Genomic DNA, 13500 nt, shown 5'->3' with positions numbered 1-13500 from the left:
CCTGATCAGCACCAGTAAGGATTTTGCTACTATAGATTGGGCTAATATTTTCTGTTCAATGCCTATTGCCACACCCTCTTAGGCGCAGGTGACCTTCAACTCTGAATGGACACAGTAGACTTTCCAGGTTACTCACGGGGTACCTCACCAGCTCTGCCACGCATGGTCTTGCAGGCAACATCTTAACTGCATGCACCTTTCTCAAGGAGCACAGGTCTAATATTACATTATGATGTCCTCCTCCAGGGAGACTCATGTGACACATTCACTAAAGGCAAAACACTCAGGAGCTCGCAAAGAGAGGATGGGCCATTACTCCACATGTGGGGCAAAGCCAGACACCTTGGCAAATTCCTAAAAATTATTTTGGTAAACCGAGGGCAACTCCATCCTTGACACTATCAGAAAACAGCCATTGACTCTTAGCACCCACACTGTTAATAAACTGTTCATAGAAGCCCAACACCTTGTAGTCCTTTTTGAATTCTGGAGGCAACACAGTCCTCCTCTGCACATTTGACTTATGCCCATTTATGCTGTCACTTGCAAAGGACGCTGTTTTAAACAGACACCCCCAACAAAAGGCTCTAGAATCTGTCCAAATTAAAGTCAACAGGCATTGCTATCAGTGCCCTCAAAAATTCCTTCGCTGACAAAGCATTAGCAACCTCCTCTTATGCTTCTTGGAGTCCTGGACCACACACCTATAATGGATATATGTTGCCCAAGAAGCCCTTGGGTGCAAGAAAATACCCTCCTTGCCTAACTTTACACCAACTGAGCAGCAACTGCTGGCTACATACTGGGCTCTCCTGGAAAGGGAGGCTCTCACAGACCCTGGCCTGTGACCCTCCATACGCAGCAGCTCACTGAGCCTTGGGAGGCACAGCTACTGAGGACTCAATACAGGATAGAGTCAAACTTGGACTCTCTGGCATATGCCACTACAGAAGGATGCCTCCTCTGTCCTTCCTTAGTCCCTTGCCAGATGCTACCATACCAGAGGAGGTCACCCCTCCCCCAGTCCCCTTGGCTATGTAGGGAGCCCCCTTGACATTAACCTAGTGAACAGCAATGGACTTTGTATACTTTATGGGTGGTATGACCACGATACTACATCATGGAGCTCAGTGGAATGTTTATGTCCCTGATAAAGGAAATAACTCACCCAACGGTCAGCAAAAATGGTCAAATTTAGGCTACCATTTTAGCACTGGATGCTCTGGCCAGCAAATGGTTCCATCTGCAACTTTTTTTTTTTTTTTTTTATAATTTTTTTTTTTTTTCCAACGTTTATTTATTTTTGGGACAGAGAGAGAGACAGAGCATGAACGGGGGAGGGGCAGAGAGAGAGGGAGACACAGAGTCGGAAACAGGCTCCAGGCTCTGAGCCATCAGCCCAGAGCCCGACGCGGGGCTCGAACTCACGGACCGCGAGATCGTGACCTGGCTGAAGTCGGACGCTTAACCGACTGCGCCACCCAGGCGCCCCCATCTGCAACTTTTTACAAACTCTTGGGCCACTGCCTAGGAGCTGTTCCAAAACTTTTACTCTAAGGAACTAGGGCACTCTTGCCTCAGAGACACCCAAAATATAGGTCAAAGTCACAGATGTCTCCACATGCACTAAGGCCACAATACAAGGCCTCACCAGGACACTGCTTGTCCTCCTTATTTTCCAACATTACAGGTCATGGCCAGCCCTCATTTTGCTTCTGAGGACACACAGGGCTGACTCTACAGGAAGGACTCAATAAACTCCCACCTCCTCTGCAGACCCTGAGCAGCCAGAAGAATTGAGAGGCACACTGGTCTCCTCAAACTTAAGCTATAAGGTGAAAAATAAGCCCCAGTGGGGGTTGGAGGTTGATTAATGTGGTATTTTTTGATTGAGTTTTTTCTTTTTTTTTTTTTTCGAGAGAGACAGAGAGAGAGAGAGAGAGAGAGAGAGAGAGAGAGAGGAGAAGAAGAAGAAGAAGAAGAAGGAGAAGGGGGAGGAGAAGGAGAAGAAGGGGGGAGGAGGAGGAGGAGGAGGAGGAGGAGGAGGAGGAGGAGGAAGAAGAAGAAGAAGAAGAAGAAGAAGAAGAAGAAGAAGAAGAAGAAAGGAGGAGGAGGAGGAAGGGCTGAGGGAGAGAGAATCCCAAGCAGGCTCCACACTCAGCGCAGAGCCCAACATGGGGCTTGATCCCACATTCTGGGATCATGACCTGAGCTGAAATCAAGAGCTGGATGCTCTTAACTGACTGAGCCAGCCATGCACCCCTGGCACTGATTTTAATCTGGATTCATGCTCCTGGGGATACACGCTATCTGCACCCCAACACAAGCCCCTCCACTAACTTTATTGGCTGCAATGGGGAACCCTTATAAGTTCACCAGGGGGCCCTCTCCCTCCAGGTCAAGAGGCTGCTTCACTTGCTGGGGGGGTGAGGGGGTTCTCTACCTGCTCCCTAGAAGTCCCAGTCACCACCACGATTTAAGTTGGTGTCACGGCATCATGGGGTCAATGTGGTATGAGGCCTAAAACTAGCAGTATTATGTGTTGTGACATGGGGGAAAGAAGGAAGGCCATGAGGAACCTAACCACAAGTTCCACCCCGCTCTGTTCCCACAACCCTTCCTATCCCTGAGGAGCGGGCTCTCTCTGCTTCCCTGCCGGCCTGTGAAGGAGCCAGGCACACCCTTCTTCAGAAACAGGGGCGGTGGAGGGTTCCCCCACCGATAGCACACAGTGTTCCCCAAGCTCATGCAGGCTCACTCTGCTCCCAAGCGCTCCTTTCTGAGGGCCCTTCACAGCATCTGCTGTCCCCCTCTCAGGTTAGGAGTATATGTAATAACTAATGACCTGCTGTATTTCTCAAGTCCAAGGCCGGATGCCCTATATTCGACCATCCCCACAGCCCAACGATGGGAATCTATCCCTCATCAAGGCTGGCCTCATCCCCTGTGGCACTCAGTCCAGGCTTCACTCCTTTCCCTCACATAACTCTCCACTCCCTTGCTTCTCCCCTCCCATCAGCCCCTTGCCCTCCTGCCTTTCTAGAGGGTTCCATGTCTTTGCTAAGGCACCATCCCTGCCAGACCCTTCCTCCTCTTTACCCGCACTCCACTCCATGGGGCCCATGGTTCCTGACCCCTCTGCAAACGAGCATGATGTCTGTGGACCACCAGTTTGAATTTCTGCTACATGTAATACAAAGAGATCAGATTCATCACAAAGAATGGGGTTCTTTCTTCTTCCTATGTACACATTCCCCAAACCCTGTCATATATGCTGCCTTGTGTGGGCACCCAGGGGGCTGGAGAACTATGAGAGGCAGCTTCTGTTTCTAAGGAGAACACTGGCATAGAGCCTTAAAAGAAAGAGTATTAATCTCATTACATACACAAACAAAAATAAATAAAACATAAACATACGCACAACAAAAACCATCAAAAGCAAAGTCAACAAATAGAAAAATGAGAAACATATTTATAATCCATATCACAATTAAAAGGTCAATTCCCCTAATATATAAGAAGCCCTCAGGTGCCAGTAAAAGGATAACCACTCCATAAAAATACAGGCAAAGAATAGAAGCAAACATCCAAAGATATTCAACTTCACTTGCTAATGTGAGAAATACAAATTGCACTACCAGGGACCCAGAAGGCAGCCCTGGAGAATGATCTCTAAGGATCCCTGCCTCCTCTACTGACACTGGGTATAATACCTTCCCCTGAAATGTGGGCTGAACTCAGTGACTTGCTTCCAGCCAAGAGAAGAAAGATGTTGCTTCTGTGATAAGATTTACAAAAGGTGGTTTCTGTCTTGCTAGCGGACTCTATTTCCTTCTCAGACTGCATGCTTTCATGATGCTGCCATGTTGGAGACATCCAGTGAGGAAAGAACTGAAGGTGGCCTCTGGGCAACATCCAGAGAGGAACTGAGGCCCTCAGTCCAACAACCTGCTGGGAGCTGAACCCCTCCCACAGCCTATGAGTGCCCTGGGATGATGCCACAGCTGTGGCTGACGTCTGGACAGCAGCCTCCTGAAAGATCTGGAAGCAGAAAACCTAGGTCTCCTGGATTCTTGGCCCATGGCAGCCATGAGGTAATCAGTGAGTACCATTTTAAGCTGCTAAATTTGGGGATGACATGTTGCATAGTAATAGAAGCTAATACAGTGTACAAGGAAATGCAATTTTCCATCTATCAGATTGTTAAAGATCAAAGAGTTTGAAAATAAACTACGTTGCTGAGTATTGGCAAGCAGGCATCTCCCTATGGTGCTGGAGGAAGTATAATTGGTCCCACCCCAAGGGTAGGCGATTTGGTGATATATCTATCAAATGCATGATGTTTTGACCCAGCACTTCTACTTGCAACATGTACCCTACTCATTTACTCCAGCATGTAGCAAACGTCAAGATTATTCACTGCAAGGAACTGTAGGGGGCTCAATAGGTAGTCATCCTGACTCCTGAGTTTGGCTCAGGTCATGATCTCATGGTTCAGGAGTTCAAGCCCCAAGTCAGGCTCTGTGCTGAGCGTAGAGGCTGCTTGGGGTTCTCTGTCTCCCTCGCTGCCCCTCCCCTGCTCTCTCTCTAAATAAACAAACAAACTTAAAAAGAAAGATTATTCACTGCAGCTTTCATTAGTAAGACTATTTTAAGGTGCTGTTATGAGCTGAATCATGCACCCCTCCCCCAAACTGCAGTCTTAACCCCCAGCACCTCAGAATGTGACTGTATTTGGAGACAAGGCCTTTAAAGTGGTATTAAATTAAAATGAGGTCACAAGGATAGGCCTTAACCCAATATGACTGGTGTCCTTGCAAGAAAAGGAAATTTGAACGCAGACATGCACAGGGGAACAACTATGTAAAGAGACACGGAGAAGATGGCCATCTGCACGCCTCACAGAGAGGCCTCGGAAGAAACCAGCCCTGAGGACACCTTGATTTTGGACTTCTGGCTTCCAGAACTGAGAGAAAATAAGTGTCTGTTGTTTAAGCTGCCCATCTATGGTCCTTTGATATGGCAGCCCTAGCAAACTAATAATTAAGTTTAAAAACACATCAGAAAAGAAATGGTTAAATAAATTCTGGTATATTTGTATAATGGAATACTGAACAACCATTTCTAAAAAAGGAAACTTTTAATGTATCTATAAAGAATATTGTAAGGTGAATATATTGTGTAGTGAATATACTGTATAGCTATACTGTGAGGTGAAAACACCAAAAGTCAAGAGTTTGTATACGCCAAAACTTGAAAAAAAAGAGTGAGCAAAATATACAGAGACAGATGAACAGATATAGATATTTGTTTGTACGTGCATAAATATCTTTAGGAGGAAACAAAACAAACTGGGGCCCAGTGGCTGCCTTGGTATAGACTGGGGACCTTGTCCCTGTGCATATTTGTGAACCTTTTACATTCTGAACCACAGCCTCTTTTCTCAGGGAGTTCACATTCAAGCCAGGGAGAGCATCAGATCCTGCACATGGTAAAAAGAAATGGCAAATATCCCAACATCTATAGAAGGTGACATGCTGGTGAGGCTAGCACCTCAAGAAAGGCTCCATGTAAGGCTGCCCATGTGAAACGGGGTGGGAAGGATGACGGAAGGCCTCTTCCCTCAGGGTTGGTGGGAAAGAAGGCACAGGGAGGGGGCAGTCTAAGTGAGGCTGGGGGTTACCACACAGCTGACTAAAGCCAGCACCACCGGATAGAGCAGACAGAGGTCTGTCCAGTGGTGCTGGCTTTAGTCAGCTGAGCCAGTGTGGCACCACTGTTTTCACCTTCCCGACAGAACCAACTGTACACAGGAACCCATCCACAGGGCAGGGGAACTTCTCCTCTTCTCAGCTCAATCAAGCCAAGCCAATCATGGCCATTCCATTCTCTTTGCCAATTTTTGGTTTTGAAGTAGGACATGCCCAAATCTGCCAGTGAGAAGTTGAAGAGTTTTGTTGGGGATGCCCAGGAAAGGTTCCCTGTGCTTAAGAAGGAGGAACCAGGCGTAACTGGTGGCTCAGTTGGTTAAGCTTCTGACTCTTGGTTTCAGCTCAGGTCATGATATCACAGTTTGTGGGATTGAGCCTCACATTGGGCTCTGCACTGACAGTGAGGAGCTTGCTTGGGATTCCCTCTCTCTCTCTCTCTCTCTCTCTCTTCTTCTTCTTCTTCTCTCTTCCCCTCCCTGCCCACTCTCTCTTTCCCTCAAAATAAATAAATAAACTTTGAAAATGAGTAAAAAAAAGGAGAAGGAACCAGAGCAGAAGACCCATTCTTCCCCCTCTGGATATGATGGGGCTATAAGGCAAAGCCAACTTTGGCTGCTGACTCGGCAGGAACTTGGAAAGATCCTGGTTCCTTGGAGTCATTGTGGGTCGGTTATGGTAATACTTTACAAGCCTGGAATTACCCCATCTTGGAAATTCCATTTTGGGAGATGACAGACTTCCTTCTTATTTAATCTACTACAGGTGTTTTTTTCTGGTATGTGTAGCTGAAACCATCCTAATTGATACAGCCAAGGTGAGCTCAGGATGTCTGGATGCCAGTTTGCGGAGTTTGGATTTTATTCCACAGTCAGTAGAGAAATCAACAGAGGTTTTAAAATTCAGATCTGCAAGGCACCTGGGTGGCTCAGTTAGTTAAGCTTCTGACTCTTGATTTTGGCTCGGGTCATGATCTCATGATTCATGGGTTCAGCCCTGCATCGGGCTCTGTGCTGACGGTGTGGAGCCTGCTTGGGATTCTCTCTCTCTCTCTCTCTCTCTCTCTGTCTCTCTGCAAACATGCAGGTCTCTTTGTCCCTCCCCTGCTTGCTCTCTCAAAAAATAAACTTAAGAAAATAAAAATAATAAAAATAAAATTCAGATCTGCATCATGGAGTTCCCCCTGAGATGGCAGTTAGGCCATGACCTTCATGTGGATCCAACAAACACATGAAAAAAACTGTAGAATGGGTATTTCTGCCTAATTTTATCCTCTTAAATTGTTGCACTGACAGAATATCAATGACAACAGGAGTTAACAGCAGTTAACCTTCACTGCCTAGTACCAGGCCCTGTAACCTCCACTTCACAGACCTCGTAACAAACTTCGGGGCTCAGTTCTAATTTACAGAAGAGAAAACAGGGGAACAAAGAGCAACTTGTGTAAGTGACAAAAGTGGGACTCAAACCCAGTTAGACTAGCTCCAGAGTCTGGACTCTCAAGCAATTCAGCTCACTGTTATACTGCCTCTCCCTATATAATCTATAAACCTGTGTGTGTACACTCTAAACCAATGTGTGTATGTTTAGGGGGTTGATATATATGGATGTATATATAAATATATAAGTGTGAGGTGTGTGTGTGTGTGTGTGTGTGTGTGTGTGTGTGTGTGTGTCTGTATAGGGGTACATGCCCCAGTGACACCATACTGACAGAACATTCAATAAAATAGGCATCTTGCAAATCAGTGGTATTGAGAATGGACTGCAGGGAACAGCACCTGAAGTAAGTAGGGCGGTGAGGAGGCTGGGACACTGAGGTGCTCCAGAGGCTACCGCAGTGCTGACTAACCATGTCAAGAAAAATGTGGACTAGGTCACCAGGAAAAAGGAGAGGGCTGAGGGGTCTGGAGGGCACAGAGAGACCAAACATGCAGGCAGGGACTGAATCAGACTGGGATAGGTGCTCTGGTTTAAGAGACAGCCATCCTGGGGCCGGGCAAGGTCCAGGTGGATTCTGGGAGTGAGCTGGTGGTCACTGGTGTTGTGACGTCATGAGGAACTAGACAGCTGGGTACTGGAAGGGTCTTTGAGAACTCCAGACTGGAGCAGGGCCAGGCAGGTGGTGGAATGCAGTGGGATGGTGGGGACTGTGGCAAATCGGAGAACATGGCCGCCTGGAGGCGGCTGCAACCATCCACTGTGCAGTGAGAGAAAGTGGGGCCAATTATGCGAGAGTTGCCAAGTTTCAAGACAAAACAGAAATTCAGACTTTTACATAAAATCTCTTGATTTTAGTGTTAGTTTAAAAACAATTTAGGGGCGCCTGGGTGGCTGTTAAGCATTCAACTTCAGCTCAGGTCATGATCTTGTGGTCTGTAAGTTTGAGCCCCATGACGGGGCGCTGTGCTGAGAGCTCAGAGCCTGCAGCCTGCTTCAGGTTCTGCGTCTCCCTCTCTCTCTCTCTGCCCCTCCCCTACTCACACTGTCTCTAAAATAAAAAAAAAAAACATTAAAAAAAATTTAGGGGTAGGTGACTCAGTCAGTTAAGCATCCAACTCTTGATTTCAGCTCAGATCATGATCTCATGGTTCATAGGTTCAAGCCCCACATCAGGCTCTGAGCTGACAGTAGGGAGCCTGCTTGGGATTCTTTCTCTATGCCCCTCCCCCACTTGCTATTTCTTGCTCTCAAAATAAATAAATAAACTTAAAAAACACTTTTTAAAAATTTAAACCACCAGCCTTACTGCTAAGTGGTAGAACTGGGACTTAAATCCATGAGGGGCAGGGCCTAGGTTACCAGACACAGAGCCCCTGGAGCACTGAGTGAGTCACAGGCCAGGAACTGTCACACACATCAGCCCTGTTTCTCCCAGTCTGCCTCACTCTAGACAGCCTTTGATCTCTGCTGACTGCTAACTAATAGGAGAGATCTAGCCAGTTATGACTTAGAATATTCTTAGGGACTATACCTTTCCAGGAAGGACTTCTGAAGACCACACTGATAAAAGGAATGACAGTGTGGCCAGTCATGACTTAGAATATTCTTAGGTACTATGTCCTTCCAGGGAGGACTTCTGAGACCATACCAATGAAAGGAATGACAGTAGAAGAACAAGAAAGTCAGGGTACATTGGTAACTTTTTTGTCTGATGGGTAACTCCCAGTTCTTCACTCTGTGGCATTTCGGTAGGGCTGCAAATCAAGGCACCCTGCCTCCCCCTCCAAGAGTGATGACAATGTAGTCAGGCGAGCCAGAGAATGTTCTCCCTCAGGGAACAGGAACTGGAACAGGAGTGGACACCTGACATCAGGATCAATTTTTAGAGACTGATGTGGACATTGACAAAGAAGTCTCTCTTTTTTCTAAGAACGCATGTATTAAGTTGAAATTAAATGCCAAGGGCCATCTTCCCCTCTATGTACAGAATCCTACCTGAAAATAAATCATAGATGAGTGGCAGAGAAAAAGCCAGCATCCTGCTAATCATTTAAGCACCTGGATCATGCCATGCCTGAAATCTAACCCCTTACATATTTCAATTATATGAGCTAATAAATTGTCTTTTTTAAGCTTAACCTGGGTTAATTTTAGTCTCTGTCACCAGTAACTAAAAGAATCTTTCTCAATTTATAGAAAAATGATATTTAAGAAGAGGACGTCCTGACCCTTGTCCCTCAAGCTGGATTCAAAGTGTAGAGGCCTATTCTTCAGGTATGGCATTCAACAGTGCCCCCAACACCACCATTCCCATTTATTTTCCTCTTACCTGGAAATAGTTCAAAAGCATACCAGCCCCAGACAGTCCCAGTCCTGCAAACATGAAGGGCACCATCACCTGAAGGCCAATGGACAAGGCAGTCTCCTTGCTGAACTCAGACCCCAGTGGTTTAGAGACCACCCTGTGGCTCTCAGACACACTCGGAAGTCCATCTTCTGAGGCTCCAGAGAGTCTTCCAGGGCTGAAGGCGTGTGGCAGAGCCAGCTCCTCTGGCTTCCGCTGTCGGGTCTCTGTCCCATCCATGTGAGCAGAGCTGAGCCCCTGGCAGCCTTAACCTGGGAGACACAAAGCAATAGTGGCTGATCAGCAGAGTTCCTGAACCCCATAGGACTGATACCCTGTAAGCCCTCAGGCCGTTCTGCCCAGCAGAGGCTGGCATCATTCTACCTAGTCAATAGCCCCTCGCTCAAGGACTGCTCCACACGGTCTCCTGCAACCCCAATTTAAACAGTTTTTATTTAATATGCACATGTTTGAGAAAAATAAAATATCACAGAAGAGAGCACTCAATATTTACGAATTTGAGTCAGCAAAGCTGGTGGTATAGGTGGAGGAAAATTCTTTCCTCCAGAGAAGAACAAGATACCTAGCAAAAAATGTCAGAACCCAGTTTTTCAGAACTCTGGAAATTCACCAAAGCTTGGAGCAATGCAGGAGTATTTATTTAAAAAAAAAAAAAGCTGAATCCTCAGCAAGAACAGCCACATTGTTGTGTCCATGGTGTTTGTGATATTTTTACTGTGCCTTAGTCCCACCCCCTGCTCTGCAGCTCTGCAGCACCCTTAAAAACCAACAGCCTAGAAAGAGCAGAATGGGCTGGAGCTCTTTCAAAGCCTCATTCTCAAAGGACTATCACTGTTTGCCTATCAGGTGGTTCACCGCAAAATGCCACTTACAGACTATCTGTATTTCACCTGACATTTAAAAAAATTTTTAACGTTTCTTTATTTTTTTTTTTTTAAATTTTTTTTTTCCAACGTTTATTTATTTTTTTTTGGGACAGAGAGAGACAGAGCATGAACGGGGGAGGGGCAGAGAGAGAGGGAGACACAGAATCGGAAACAGGCTCCAGGCTCTGAGCCATCAGCCCAGAGCCTGACGCGGGGCTCGAACTCACGGACTGCGAGATCGTGACCTGGCTGAAGTGGGACGCTTAACTGACTGCGCCACCCAGGCGCCCCTACGTTTCTTTATTTTTGAGAGACAGAGTGCGAATAGGGGGAGGGACAGAGAGAGGGAGACAGACCCGAAGCAGGCTCCATACTGTCAGCACAGCACCTGACTCGGGGCTTGAACCCATGAACTGTGAGATCATGACCTGAGCCCAGGCCAACAGCTCAACCAACTAACCCACCCAGGTGCCCCTCACCTGACTTATAAAATTCACATAGTGTAAAAAACCTTTTCCCTGGGGGATATTTATTGAAAACAATTATAAGCACTTCAAGCTGCCTAAGGCAGTGGGTAATAGCTGGGGTAAATAATACAGAAACCAAAAGCCTAAAAGATGAGATGCCTAAATTCTGAAAAGTTCCTAAAAATCCTGGGAATCTAGAAGGCCACTCATGGTGAGCTGGGCATATGCTCAGGAAAGAGCCAAGAAGGCCCGAAGCTCTAACCCCCAGCTGATCTGGAGGCTATGCATAAGCAGACGTGAAGACTAAGGCAGGGCTGTGAACGACAGCACTATGTACTGAAGGTGTGCCCCAACATGCACACAGAGCCTCCAGGCAAAGACTGAGGGACTCATCACTTCCACACACGGCATTCAAGGAAATCTCTAACCAAGCATTACCTGACCACAGAGCAGAGTCCTCAGGAGCTAAGTACAACACAGAATACAAACCAAAGAAGTCATTTAGAAAGGTCGCTAAACCAACAACAGCTATAGAAAGCAGCAATAACAGATCCTCAAAAAGACACTGGCCCCTGAGATCTCCAGCCCTGCTCCAGCCACATCCTGGAAGTTGGCTGGCCTGTGTGACAGAAGCTTGAGGAATCAATATGTGGACTGAGCCCAGGGGTTTGGATGCAACTCTGCCAGCCCTTGCCCCTCACTGGTGTCATAGCCCTCATCTAACTTCTTACTGTTGGGCTAATAGAGACTGCACCAACAAGCTAGAGATGGGACAAAAGATGCATGCTGGATCTCACATACCTCCTCTGGATGGGAGGATTATTAAGTATTGCCTGTATATTATGATAACCTCTCCCACCCTTACAACTGTTGCTTACCCACTTTGCCCCCAGGATTGCTATATGACAATAAGGGAGTCAAGGGCGTTCAGCGCCTTCACCTCCCTCCACAAAGATTGCTACAGGGAAAAACACCCACTCTCTGTCAGTTACCTGGTGCCCCAAGGACTAAGTATTGGACTGTAGAGATAACCCAAAATGTCAGGAACCCATGTGACAGCAAGGGCTTCCAGAGAGGGAAGTCTTGCTACACTTACCTTCCTCAATGGGGGAATCTCGGGCAGGGAAGGGATACAGGACAGGGCCCTTCAAAAGGATACCCAGAACAGGGTAATATAAGCCATAAAGGTGACCACTCCCCCGGTAGCCTACCAGGGTTTGAGCCTTTCAGCCCTCAATCAGATGCTTACCAATTCCCCACTCCAACATTGGACTAACGCTACCTTACCAGTCCTCCATAAAATAGATAATCACACCCAAACCTGCTGGATGTGCTTCCCCTCAGCAGGAGGGCTTACTTAGCCACTCCTATCCCTTTTACCTAGGAAGCTCCTGAAAATCTCAAAACCAACATTTCTGTCTTAATTGGACCCCTGGCCACTGGGATCCATCTCACAAATGCCAACAATCTAATCTGTCCCTGAAGGTATGAACGGTACCTCTCTATACGGAAGAAATATAACCTTAAAGAGGAATACAACCCTATGTTCAACCCCTGGGGTGTTCTATCTATGTTCTAATTCGGCCTACCAATGCTTACAGGCCAACTGGACTCAGAGATGTTTTTCCATCTTCCTAACCCCAGAGATATCCATATACACTGAAGATCAGCTCCTAACAACTTTTAGCCCCAACTCCTGGGCTAAATGGGCAATCCTGCTACCCATTCTGATAGCAGCAGGAATTGCGACAGGAATAGGAAATGGAATAGGGGGCATAGGTTCATCCATAGGACTATACCATAGACTATCTCAAGAGCTAAATGAAGACATGGAACAGGTGGCAGATTCTCTGGTAACCTTACAAAGCCAAATAAACTCTCTGGCAGCAGTGACCCTCCAAAACAGGTGAGCCCTGGACCTCCTCACTTCAGAAAAAGGAGGAACTTGTATCTTTCTGGGGGACGAATGTTGCTATTTTGTAAACCAGTCAGGAATAGTTGGGGGGGACGAATGTTGCTATTTTGTAAACCAGTCAGGAATAGTTACAACTAAGGTTAAGGAACTCAAGGAAAGAATTCAACATAGACAACAGGAAAATATCAATCAATGGAAAGGATGGGATCTCACAGACTGGGCATCCTGGCTTCCTGCCCTGGTAGGGCCCCTCCTCTCCATAATTTTACTTGTATCCATTGGCCCCTGTATACTGAATGCCATGGTATGTTTTACTGAAAACACTGTTGCTTGCCAAAGTACTCCAAGCGTTCCGAGAGTACCAACCTGTATATTTTAGCCTTCTGAGAGTACCAACCTGTAAAATTGAAAGGTGATGCCTACTAAAAGTTTTTTTAAAAGGCATCAAAGGGGGGAATGTTGGAGAAGTGGATAAAGTACACCAAAGATGGCTGACTGGACTAAAACAAACTCTGGTCTCTAGCTTAGAGGCCCCTCCTCCAGTTTCTTCTTCCTTTGTTTGCTGTGCGCGTGAAAACTCCCACAGATATGGAGGCTGTTGGCTATAAATTACCCTCCCCACTTGCATTCTGGGCTGACACCTTTGGCGAAACAGTCTCCTCTGAGTCCACTAGTGTAAAATAAATCTCCAACCCACCAAGACCACTGAGTGCCGCGTGGTTTTTCTGCCAGTGTT

At 46.7% G+C, this 13500-nt stretch overlaps 1 protein-coding gene across 2 annotated transcripts in view; it reads right to left on the bottom strand.

Moving 5' to 3' along the window:
* LOC124524537 (solute carrier family 41 member 3-like) overlaps positions 1-13500 on the bottom strand; it is a 101089-nt gene that overhangs the window by 74387 nt on the left and 13202 nt on the right. The window contains exon 2 of one of the 2 annotated variants that reach the window (XM_047096848.1): positions 9481-9767. In XM_047096848.1, coding sequence (XP_046952804.1) covers positions 9481-9735 — 255 coding nt within the window. In that variant the 5' untranslated portion in view covers positions 9736-9767. The remainder of the gene's footprint in view (positions 1-9480; positions 9768-13500) is intronic. The other variant, XM_047096849.1, reaches the window with a different exon arrangement.

The sequence above is a fragment of the Lynx rufus genome, unplaced genomic scaffold, assembly GCF_022079265.1.
Source record: "Lynx rufus isolate CCGP_SWC_20201006 ecotype Redwood Valley unplaced genomic scaffold, mLynRuf1.p SCAF_4, whole genome shotgun sequence".
Classification (NCBI taxonomy): domain Eukaryota; kingdom Metazoa; phylum Chordata; class Mammalia; order Carnivora; family Felidae; genus Lynx; species Lynx rufus.
The sequence above is the reverse complement of the archived record's forward strand: the minus strand, read 5'-3'. Positions and strand labels throughout refer to the sequence as shown.